The sequence below is a fragment of the Megalobrama amblycephala genome, linkage group LG1, assembly GCF_018812025.1.
Source record: "Megalobrama amblycephala isolate DHTTF-2021 linkage group LG1, ASM1881202v1, whole genome shotgun sequence".
Lineage (NCBI taxonomy): Eukaryota > Metazoa > Chordata > Actinopteri > Cypriniformes > Xenocyprididae > Megalobrama > Megalobrama amblycephala.
In genome coordinates this window covers 19,225,946-19,238,208 of record NC_063044.1, presented here as the reverse complement: position 1 = coordinate 19,238,208, position 12,263 = coordinate 19,225,946, and the positions used below count along the sequence as shown (strand labels likewise).

Genomic DNA, 12,263 nt, shown 5'->3' with positions numbered 1-12,263 from the left:
AGAATACAGTAAAATTCTGTAAATTAAATTACAGAAACACTACTGTAAAAATTACAGTAACTGGCTGGCAACCCTGCTGCCAGTATTTTACTGTAAAATTTACAGTAATTTAAATATTTTGTATACTGCATTTTTACAAAAAAATATATTGTATACTGCATTTAACATACTTCTTTAAATAGCAAATACACACATTCAAGTAGTTTAGTCAAGTAGAATATGTAAAATGCAGTATACAATATATTTTAATGACTGAGAGCTGAATTTTAAATTTAAACTATTAACTGCATAAGCTTTAAACAAATTTTAACTGCATAAAGTGTTGTATAATGCATAACTTAATTCACCCCCCAAAAAATGCTTCTTAATCTTGAAAAACAGGTCAAAATGTAATATATATCTTTCAAATTTACATAAAAAATGCCATAAAAAGTGTATTATTTTGAATTTATTTTTTATTTAGAAAATCATTTTATTTTTTAAATGGACAAAATTTTGTCATGAAAATGTTTTTAAATTACTTATTGGCCATCATGGCCCTTCACAAAATGAAATACAGTTATAACTATAACTTGACCAATAGGGTCATATAAAAACATTTCTTAAAATCCGGATCATTTTTATCACTTCATGAACAGACCAACATGGCCAAACAACAAGTCCAACAAACTTGCGATCAAAAAAGAACAGTTCTGCTCCAGATGATGTTCCATCCCAGGATGGTCAAGAGAGGCTAGAAATATTGAAAGGAACAAAGAGGACAATACATTAGATATATTACAAAACATAATACTTTCAGAGACTGATAGAGGGATGACAGATACAGTCAGTGACAGATAGAGGGATGACAGATACAGTCATATACAGATATAGAATAATAAAAGTATAGAATAAAATAGTGCTGGGCGGTATACCGGCACCGAATACCGGTATTTTTGTTATGATATGAATTTTGATGATACCGCAATACCGGTATGTGTCGCTTAACCAATGTTAGGAACGCGGCGCAGCGTCACTGTTTGAGAGCGTCCCGTTTCACTGTTGCACTGTAGTGAGAGCACAGCTGAGATCGCATCACAGTCTATGGTAAGTCCGAAATCACCCCCTAAAGCCTCGTTCACTATTCTCTATGTTATCCACTTATATTGTTCACTTGAAAGAGTGAATGAAAACGAGTGAGTGAATTCGGACAGCCATTGTGTGTGCATCGGCTGTACACTCATTGCGGTGCAATGTGAGATTGAATGAGTGCACTCAATAACGTCCACTATGGTTTTGGACACCACTACAAATGGCTGTCGCCTCAAATAATGCCCTATTTGAGGTTATAGGGGGCGATTTCAGATTCAGCCCTTGATTACAGCGGGGAATTCAAACTACACGCGGCGCGCGCGAGAGAGCGGTTTCTGTGCGGATTGCCGTGATGAGATTAACAACTTTCTCCACATGGATCATATTATATAGACCGGAGCGAGCGTGTTTAAGTTTTTTATGGACCTATTTCATATACTCTAGTGCTCTAAACATGAACCAGCAGCATGTATGCGCACATATTTCATCACGTCTTCTTTAAATGAAATGTAACATTATGCAAAGGACACTGAACTTTATGTCTGTTCACGACCGCGATGACACGATGGGTTATTCTGCTACACAGAAGACGATGTAAGTTAATAAATAGACTGACAATTCAAAAAAGAATGGGCAAAAATTTAACTGCTTTATTCTTTCTATGTTAAACTTACGTGTGCCATTTGTTCAGAGACTGTAGTGCTCTTAAATGTACTGAAAATATCCTTAGACAGTTTAAACGTTCTTCCGCGTTTCTCCCTTGTTTTGGCAGTTTGTTGTTATCCGCTTGTTAAGTCGTGACGTAAAGAACGCCGTTTCCGGGTCCAAGCCTCGACTCGTTTCACTTGAGAATGCCATCGACGGCCGTTTATGAGCGCTATTTATTTATATTAAACATCAATCATTTAAAAAAGTTAAACATTTTAAATACTTAAAGTCTACACAACAGTCTCCGTGCTCACAGCGTCACAGATATTAATATTTTAATGATTTATAAAAGATGAATCATTGTCTGGCCATCTGGAATTTTGGTATGGAGATAAAGGTTATAATTATATATTTTTTTTGTAGTATTACACCACATCGTGTATGTATATTAGCACCATTTGTTGTTTTCTTGTGGTATGAGATAGAGCGTTAGGACCCGGAAGCGCTGCCGCGTGACGTCAGACTTAACAACCGGATAGGGTTATAGGCTCAACTCTTTTTTTTTTCTATCTCCATGGTCATATTTTAATATTCATGTGTCTGTAATGAGTGTTGCAGGTCTGTATTTTATTGGTTGTTGTCTAACCACAGCATAACTTTGTGGGGCTTTGTAAACCTGTATTAACTCTAGTGTGGAATTTTTCTACAATATTCTCTCATCATGACAGTAAAACAGGGCATTCTAGTCAATCTACTGCAGTATTTCCTCTCTCAATCAGTAGAAAATGTGGTTAACGCCCGGTCATGCATAGGGGAAAAAAAATACCATCATATACCGTGAAACCGATATAATTTTGAAAAATACTGTGAGATAAATTTTTGGTCATACCGCCCAGCACTATAATAAAAGGAAAAACAGATCTTGGTGTGTGTGTGTATTTCTTACATTTCAGAAATTCCACTGAAAATCCATCACTTTCCACAGAAGAGTGGCAACATGTAGGTTGAACGCAACCCGTTTCTTCTGAACTGTCTGGCCTGTTGTTTTAGATGGCACTTTTCCTTTCGTCTTTGTTCCTCTCTCCGGATAAATACCTACAAAGTGCCTAAAGGGTCAGGAATTCAGATTGGTTTTAGCTTTTAAGGCATGTAAATAATTTTTTAAATTATACCATGTGGTAGAGCAGTATTGGCCTACAACTCCAGTCCTGAAGACTTACCTCCCAGAAAGTTTTAGATGTCCCACTAATCAAAACACCTTATTTAACTAATTTGTTTGCCAGTGTCAAATTAGAGAGACATCTAAAACATTCACCCTAAAAAATAAATGTCTAATCTAATTGAGAAACATCGTGTTAAAGGCCTCAATAGATATAAAATGTATATCTAAAAGGCAAGTACAGGATGATCAGTTTGTTCATATCTGTAAATAGCACATTTCATTTCAAGTTAAAAAAGATTTGGTTTTGGTAATGGTAATAAATTAACTATACAAGGCAAACTTATATCAAACAGAGATGTTAAAGTGTTTGCATTACCTTAAGTTAGCAAATGTCCACAAATACATCACATCGGTTACGTTAACAGCATGAAGCAGCACCATTTTGCGTGACACATCCTCCGTGAGCGGCCTGATCGCGTCGCGAGGCTTTTTCGTTTCGGCCCGTTAACAGGTGATTGTCTGCATGTTTAAATGTGATTTACGCCATAAAATAATCACGACCAAGTGCGCTGATGAACACGAAGTTCCCGTGAATTCCAACTATTTCTAATTATGAATTTTCGGTCCATAGCCGCTATGCTAAAGCAACGGGGAATGTGTGAGATCCTAGCGCGACCGCGCTGAGGAAAACCCCGCGCAAGTCTGCTTCGCGCCCCGCGGACGGAGGATGCGTCAATCCGGGGTTACCAATATGAATCGCGAATGTACATACAAATTTACCAAAGACTGAGGGGGAAATGAAATAATAAGTCACTTACCACAGTTGTAAATCACTCCTCTTGCTGCTACCCGAATCTCGACCGTTGAAAATCCCACAATGCCTCTGTATATTTGAAATTTACAGCAATATTCTGTAAATTTGATTCAAACCGCCACGCCCCCGGAATTCATTGCAGTTTACAGCAATATGCTGTATTATTAAAATACAGCCATCGGCTTTAAAATATTGCTGTAATTTTTACAGCAATTCATTACAGTGTAATCATTCAAATCGCGCCTGTTAACTCGCAATTAGCACTGATTGGCACCATGCCATAATCACTATTCATAATGACGTTTGAGATATCTTTAACCTTCATTCTGCCTAGGCAAAACTGAATTACGGATATCTGCAATTGTCATTTAAGATGTGTGACGAGTTGAATGTCGTTTTCAATGATGTCATTGCAGATATCTGTAATTCAGTTTTGCCTAGTCAAAACTGCATTGCAGATATCTCTATCTGTCGTTTCGACTAGTCACAATTACGTTACAGATATCTCGAATGACAATTCCGACTATCCAAAATGTAATTACGACTAGTCAGAAAGACGTCGGTGATATCTACAACGATAACTCCGGATAGTCGAACTTAACTTTTAAATGTTAAAACGGCTTGCCATACCTCGACTGCAGAATCCGACACGTCCGCCTCGCACTCGCGAGAGGTTTTTGACACACGTCGGCATGACATCAGAGCAAGGCAGCCCACCCTCGGACACATTTCTAACCGGCATGCATCTCGCGGTGATCACCGGTGATCGGTTCTGCGCAGAATTTGCTCATCTCAAACAAGCCTAATGTTCCCTCGATGTTTGTATACGTGCATACCAGCATACCATTACGACATCCTTCATGAATAAACATGACATCTGATGTTTGTATTTATACCAACCAGGCCATACGTACCAACGCGTCACATATGCAAATATAGTCTCAAATACAACAATTTCATTGGCTGCTGTGTGTGTTGTCGCGTTGACGCGGACAAACAGTGCGTGTTGACACGGTCAAAAGTCACGCGTTTCGTTTAAAGACATTTGGCCCCGTTCGCGTTCCATAATTGTGAAAACCCATTAGAAAATGCATACGTGTAGTACTAAACCTGACCTACAGAGCTCTCTGCTATTTAAATCATGCATTTTTATCACCTTCTCGACGGAAGTGATGCAAGACGCACTGACGTGGCCGGAAACCCGACATCTTGAGGGAGGAAACGCCTCGAAGTTAAGGAGGAAACTTAAACTGTGAGTTTTTTTTTTTTAAATTATTAAAGATATTTATATATTTAATTTAAACTTTAATTATTGTTTTCGAAATTTTGCCACTGTAAAAACAAACGCTAAATGCACTTCTAGTGTGTCACCCGTGAAAAAAAAGATTAGTGGGAGATTTTCGGAGTTCAGTTGAATTAAATCCGGTCAGATATGAGTGTCTGTGACAAAGGAAACCACAATCTGTTGACTTAAGTCAACTTTACTTCTTAAATAACTAATGTAGATGATTTCATACATCAGCTTGTTCTAACTGTTTTACTCAACATTAAAATTATGTATGAGTATTATAGAGGGCAGCCACAAAAACTAGTTTAATCGACTTATTTTAAAATATTATTGAAACGTGGGTCATGTTACTAAAACGTCTGAAGATCAGACTTGATTAATTAAGCTGAAATTTAACAGAAATTGGTATACAGATGAGATCTAATGATGGTTCTGTAATACTGCCCCTGAACACCTTCAGCCTTTATTATTAAATGTTATTTTAAAAATGCTTCTCCAAGCTGTTGAGTTAGATCAGTTTTATTATTGAAATATTATATATACTTTAACATCGTGAGAACTTTTTGCAGCGTTTCCTATTGTTGTTGTTTTTTGTTTTGTTTGTTTGTTTGTTTGTTAAAGAGTCGGTTGTTGTGTACATGTTATCCACTTGGAGAATCAGGTATGCTTTGTCATTTTGTGGTCTTGAGTTACAAATATTGAAGTTTAGCCTCTTTGTTCATAACTGTAAGTGTACAGGTGCGTAAGTTAAGCTTTTTTCACACTATTTGTTTCTGAGTATTTTACATTTGGTCCTGTTGTAGGAAGAGGCTTTTTAATGAGTTTTTGTCCTTTTCAGTTTCAGTGGAGTGAAAAAGGCATCTCTCAAACATGGGCAACATATTCACAAACCTCTTTAAAGTCTTTGGCAAGAAAGAGATGAGGATTCTTATGGTGGGTCTTGATGCTGCTGGAAAGACAACGATTCTGTACAAGCTGAAGCTTGGAGAAATTGTTACCACCATCCCAACAATAGGTAGATGACAAAGATCTGTTTCCCATTATCAGTGTCTGATGAAGAGAATATATGAATATATGCATGCTTGTGTGTGTGTGTGTGTGTGTGTGTGTGTGTATATAAATAAATATATATATATATATATATATATATATATATATATATATATATATATATATATATATATATATATATATATATATATATATATATATACACACACACACATCTCAGTGGTGTGCGGTGGTGTTTTAAAATGAGGAGGCAACGTCCTCATTTATTTACCTGTTGCACAATTTTCCTGGTTAAGTTAACATTATATAAAAAGAGAGACCAAATACAATTCTATTTTGTATTTTTACACAATCATTACATTACATTACATTTGATTTTATTTATTAAAACCAAGTATAAATTTCATCAAGTAAGTGTTTTTACGCATTTTTACATTTATTCCAAAATAATAACTAAAGGCAGTAACAATTTAAACAATATATATTATTTATAAACTAATTTTCAGCTTTTCTTTTTAATAGTCAATTTATTTTCAGCAGTCATCAAGCTTGTACACACTGGTCAGTGGTCACAGACATGAAGATGTACCTTTAATTTCACCATGCTGATTGCTCACTACAAAAACCCCGCGGTCATCATGTTTTCAGGCCATTTCAAGTTTGATTTTGACATGAAATAAAGCAGTGATATCTAAGTGACCGTTGTTTACTTACTTTTTAATTAGTCTTCCGATTAACACCATCTTGTCTTCATACAGGACGATTCGACAAGAACGCACACGAAAACAAGAGGCGGGATATATCGCACGAACCAATCATGTCTCATCGTAACCGATCATACCCAATCATAGCACGATGGAGGCACTGCCTCCTCTCACATGACTTTGCCCCATTCATTCTCAATTACCCCCCCGCTAAACCCACCGCACGCTTTGGGGGCTCCGCTTTGTTTCTATGAGCTGAAGGGAGGCAGAGAGATGCGGACTCCCCGCTGTAACTTCACCTGCGGGTGTCGCTGTTTGACAGTGTTTCTTTAGAAAAATGAGTGGCTTTTAGACTTTTTAATGTCAAATTTTGTAACATTGCCCCATATATATATATGATTTCTCTTTTGTGTTCAAGGCTTTAACGTTGAAACTGTGGAGTACAAGAATATAAGTTTCACAGTTTGGGACGTTGGTGGTCAAGATAAGATTCGACCATTGTGGCGTCATTATTTCCAGAACACACAAGGTAAGACAGCAATACAGCGTATTCTGTTATTGTTGGGAATCCCAGTTAATTTGAATGTGCAGACAGTGTTGCCAGTCATGTGGCGCATTTGCACGGGATAAGCGAAGCCTGTGATTTTACTCTAATTTACTGACTTATCTCCCAGATATGATGTCATTCACATTTCACTAGGTTAAAATCTAATAGCTCAAGCTTTAAGCTTTATTTGTAACCCATTAACCTCGAATTATGATTTGAACCCCCTCGCTTGATTGTGCACTATTTTGGATAGGCTATTGTTTGGAAATGTCTAGTCGTTAGGTCTAGGGGTATGATATATCATAAACGTTCATTACCGCATGCTGCTATACATGTCATCCATCTCCATCTAATTAGGGCCAAAGCCCTGAAAGGGCGAATGCCTTATTGTTTTTCTAAGGATTATTATTGGGGCGCGAGCACAGATGTTGTGAGGACCCTGTTGTAATTGCTCAGTCAATTATTCTTCTTTGGAATGAATCAGATTTTTGAGGCCCTAAACATGCTCAAACTCATGAAACTTTGCACATGCTTCAGAAGTGGTGAAAATTTACGTCTGATAAGGGTTTCCGAATTAGGTGTGGCAAAATGGCTGGATAGCGCGACCCACAAAATTTCAATTAAGCGCCCTTTGTGCTACGTTTCACGTACAGGTATGAAATTCGGTAGACCCATGTAACAGCCCAGTACCTACAAAAAAAATCCCTGGGTGCAAAATCTGAAAACCCAACAGAAAGTGAGATATTTTGAATTTTCTTTCCACTTCCACACATTGTACTTTAACAAACTCCTCCTAGAGCTTTAATCAGATCAACATCATATTTGGTCAGTCTAATCTAAAGGCCTCTGCAACATTAAATTACAAAGATCTTGAGCTTTCGTTGAACGGCGTGTCCGTGGCGGCCTGACAAAGTCTGATGTTTCGCCATGAAACAGGAAGCTGTTGTAAGCAGCCTTTAAATAATAAATATTAAAGAACATTATTAATCAGTTACAATATAAAAAGTTAATAATAATAATAATAACTAACAATAATGCTAGCAAAAATATAAGTAAGATGCTGGAAAAAAACAGTGTATACGAACTATTAAAGCAGGTTTAAGTCCACCTTGGTTTTCTAGTCAGATTTTAAATTCTTTGCCAGAAAAACTAGCATGTTGACTTTTTCCGGTTTAAACGAAGACCTAATTGGGGTTACAGTATTTCCAGCAGTGCTAAATATGCGTTCAGGTGGTGTACTTGTTGAGCAAATGCACAGATACTTTTTTGCAACCATGGCCAAGAGAGGGTATCTTGCCTCATTGTTGTGCCACCAAGCAAGTGGGTCATCGCTGGTATCAATTTTCTCTTCTTGCAAATAGAAACTCCTCACCGACACGCGCTCTCTTTGGAAGAATTGTGGCCTTTGCTTTTCTTTTGCTGAGTAGCTGTGCAAGATTCATTTTCTTGACCGCAGGTGCTGCGTTAGTTCCTTCCCCTGCATCCATTGTCTCCTTAGTTTGAGTGTTTTCTTGCTGATCTTCAGTAATGTGCATTATTTCTTCTGTGAGTTTGTCTCTGACATCTTCCTCCTCTAAATTATTCCTGTTTCTAGGATCCAAAGTAGTTGCTTTTTATAGCATTTTTGCCCTTCTAAATCTTTGTATTTGTCCTCCAAGACAGCGATAATCTTTGCTTTGAGGTTTTTTGTTAACTTGCTGTCTTCAGGCGAAGAGTCGAGGAGATCATTGGTCAGCAGTTTCAGCACAGGTCTAACCGATGACACAGTAACAACCTTCTCGTTCAATAAAACCTCTGTAAATTCTGCAACTGGTTTAAGTGCTGCGTTTATCGACTCAAGCACTGCAATGTCCTGTCAGGTTCAGGTGTTGATGCTTTCGGCCATCCAGTGCTCTTTTGATTGCATAGGCTTGCTCCAATACAGTCTCTATAATTTTTTTTGTTTGCTTCCCCATCATGTGGGACAAACCTGTTGGCATATCGAAGGAACAAGACAATACAAAAAAAAAAATAAATAAATAAATAAATATATATATATATATATAATATTGTTTTTAGATGTTATTTTCGTAAATTTTCCTGACAGACAACTGACGCTTGTTAATCCTTAACCGTTAACTGACAAAATCCTAATGTTAAACTAAGTTGGATAAGTGGATGTGAATGTGACCCCTTTAAAAATACCACAATTTTTTTCCAGTGGTTTAATTTTACATTACCTTAAAACGAATAAAATAAATAGGCCGACAGGAAATAAATTTTACTTAATAATTGAAATATTAACAAAACCAAAGAAAAAAATGAGGAACAAGTCTTTGCTTAGCTTTTTCATTTTTGTGACCATAAAAATTATGGATCATTTTAATTTTTTTTTTCGTATAAACAATTTAAAATAAGAACAAAATCCGTGATGGCACCAACGCACACACATCATCTTTTAGCCTATAGCTTTGAGGAATTGACATCGCAGCCTGTTAATAATAGTTTATCAAACAAATTGATTTTATAGCTACTCATATTTTCAGATATCTTGGGGGGAAAAAAAGGATTTACCAGTCTTTGAGGGTTGGGGTCCATTTTGTTTATAACGAATGTTATATACATGTAGTGTTTTTTTTTTTTTTTTTTTTTTTTACCGGGATCCAGAACATATAAATCAGAAAATATAATATAAAATTATACTACAGAATTATATATACAATTATACGAATATATAACTACCTTAATTATTTCAACTCACCAGTATCAAACTGTCCATTAGGAGTGTAAAGATTCACTCGTTTTCTCAATGCATCAATTACAAATCCTGACGATATGCATCGATCTTAAAACATGTTTTTTGAATCGTGAATCATTAATTTCAGTCAATAATTAATTGCAATTCTATAGCGATTCAGTGCTTTAAAATATATAAGCGTTAAATTACTACATGCGCGAACTGATGGAGATGTTGTGCGCCGTCATTCGCGCCTTCACAGCTCATCTTCACAGATATGCGCTGCACTCTTTATTGCCTGGATTGCACTCCCGCTCCATCCATAGCTCTCATCGACAGTTTTGAGCAGCCCACTTTTGAGCTCTCCTCAGGACGGCCACTGCTATTCACATGAACAGATGGCAGCTCTCTCGAGACAGTAATTGTCCTGAGTCAAACTGCTCAAGCCATTGATAAAGCTGACAAGTCATTGCGTGGTCAATACTGTTGAAATAAAACGCTTTTATTGTGTGGAAAGTCACCGTTATTTTCTATAAGGTAAAATACTGAAGTTTTATGGAAATTTTACGGTCATATCATTGACATTGCCTGAGCAGTTGAAGTGAATTCCCGCTTATTCAAGGGCGCTTATTTATTGCATGGACAGAGCAAACACATAATGTTAGTGTCTAAATGCACAGTTCCAATGAATGATAAATTAAATTATGAACTTAATGTCGTTAAACTAAATGTGCAAAGGAAACTGCTGAAATAACTACAACATTAACAACACTGAAATAAGAGTGAGCAGTTTATCTATCAATCAGATATGCATCAAAGTTGGGTTTGTTACTATAACAACAGTAGACACCAAGTGTGTTTTCTTTCAGAATCATCGTAAAGAAAATGTTCTGTATAAAGAGAACAAAGAGGGCTTTTCTTACTCTTCCGTGAAGAAAAGTTAGTTTAGGATTAGTTGGGGAAAGTGCATATTCCAGGGTAGTCCATCCATGGTAGCATTAGTATGTTTAATGTACCTGGAACACTTTAATAAGGTTGTGTAGCCATTAACACTATCCTACACTAGTTAATGAACTAGGCCTAACAATACTTTTAAAGCCTTTTAAAACTTTGGCTTATGTAAATTTCCACATGCCAATTTTTATAGGCTATTAAAATAGTTATAGCATCATTAAAGGGGTACTTCACCCCTGGAAAGATGAATGTGTATTTAAAATTGGTCATTTATGTAGTAGAAATGTGAAATTATTTTTGAATTTGGAGCTTTCTAGACTGAGAAAAGGCAGAAAATGTATTTTTGACTAATGTGGATGAAAGACAACAACTCCCAGAATGCACTTGTTTTGCTACCCTTGCGAGGCCACGCCCAAACCACGCCTATCGGTTACAGGCGGCATTCAGGAAAATTCAATAAATCGTGAGTTAGTTCATACATTTACAGCGAAATGGTGCTAAATTGCTTTGTACCTGGATGTACACCCAAAACCAGGAAAGGACAAGTAAGTTTCCATCATTTTCCGATTAAGTTAAAGATTTGGAGCGATGTAAACAGTGGCTGCGGGCCATCAAACACCCGAAGTTTGGAGATGACACCGTTATAGAAAACCTAAAAAAAACGCAGAATATGTAGTCTCCATTTCAAGCACGAGGACTACGAACCAAATATCTTTGCAATGAAGAGAACCATTCTGAAGGACACCGCGATACCATCTATATTCACTTTCCCAGAGGACGAACAGCCTGGGCATCTGGTACTAAGCGTATTCGCCCAGAGGTAAGACTCGCTGATACTAGACTGATAACACAGTAGCCTATATGTAGTGTTGTAGGTAGCAGTAAAACTGCAAACTTAGCAAAGTAACGTTAGATAGACAATTACATATAAGTTGCATATAAGTTGACTGTTATCAAAGTAAAGCCTCTGTTCTGTAAAACTGAGTTTATTTATCTATTTATGCTAACGTTACCACAAAAGCCTGTTGCTGTATTGGTTGAGATGACTGCAGAGACCGATAAATTTGCGAGATGAACCACTGACCACTGCAGACAAAATAAAGTTAATTACTGTAAGCTTAAAAATATATTGACACCCACTTTTGATAAAATCTTTGATCTATGTCCATGAGTAACCTCAAAAGCGCATATGTATGGGCGTGGTGAAAAAATGCGGAACTACCTGCTATTACTGGCTGTAGTTTTAAAGCCTCTGGCCAAAAAAGCCTCAGATGACGCAAAATGACATCGGAGGCTTTTTTACAGAATAAAAATGCATAAATCTCTCATCTCGGGCTGATATGAAGGG

General features: G+C 36.8%; 1 protein-coding gene and 1 long non-coding RNA gene across 4 annotated transcripts in view; one reads left to right on the top strand and one right to left on the bottom strand.

Annotated features, from left to right (window-relative positions):
• Positions 1 to 437: 437 nt before the first annotated feature.
• On the bottom strand, positions 438 to 4,679 carry LOC125265132. Of its 2 annotated transcripts, XR_007184209.1 has the most exons (4): positions 4,326 to 4,369; positions 3,700 to 3,764; positions 2,666 to 2,825; positions 438 to 733 (listed from the first exon to the last, which is right to left on the bottom strand). It is a non-coding gene; the product is annotated as an uncharacterized LOC125265132 (long non-coding RNA). The 2 variants fall into 2 exon arrangements; XR_007184208.1 differs by having other exon boundaries at positions 3,700 to 4,679.
• A 118-nt stretch (positions 4,680 to 4,797) lies between these two features.
• The window catches only part of arf1 (ADP-ribosylation factor 1), a 47,885-nt gene continuing 40,419 nt past the window's right edge, over positions 4,798 to 12,263 (top strand). Inside the window, exons 1-4 of one of the 2 annotated variants that reach the window (XM_048185160.1) lie at positions 4,869 to 4,947; positions 5,605 to 5,644; positions 5,822 to 5,998; positions 7,117 to 7,227. In XM_048185160.1, coding sequence (XP_048041117.1) covers positions 5,854 to 5,998; positions 7,117 to 7,227 — 256 coding nt within the window. In that variant the 5' untranslated portion in view covers positions 4,869 to 4,947; positions 5,605 to 5,644; positions 5,822 to 5,853. Of the gene's footprint in view, positions 4,948 to 5,604; positions 5,645 to 5,821; positions 5,999 to 7,116; positions 7,228 to 12,263 lie in introns of both variants that reach the window. The other variant, XM_048185150.1, reaches the window with a different exon arrangement.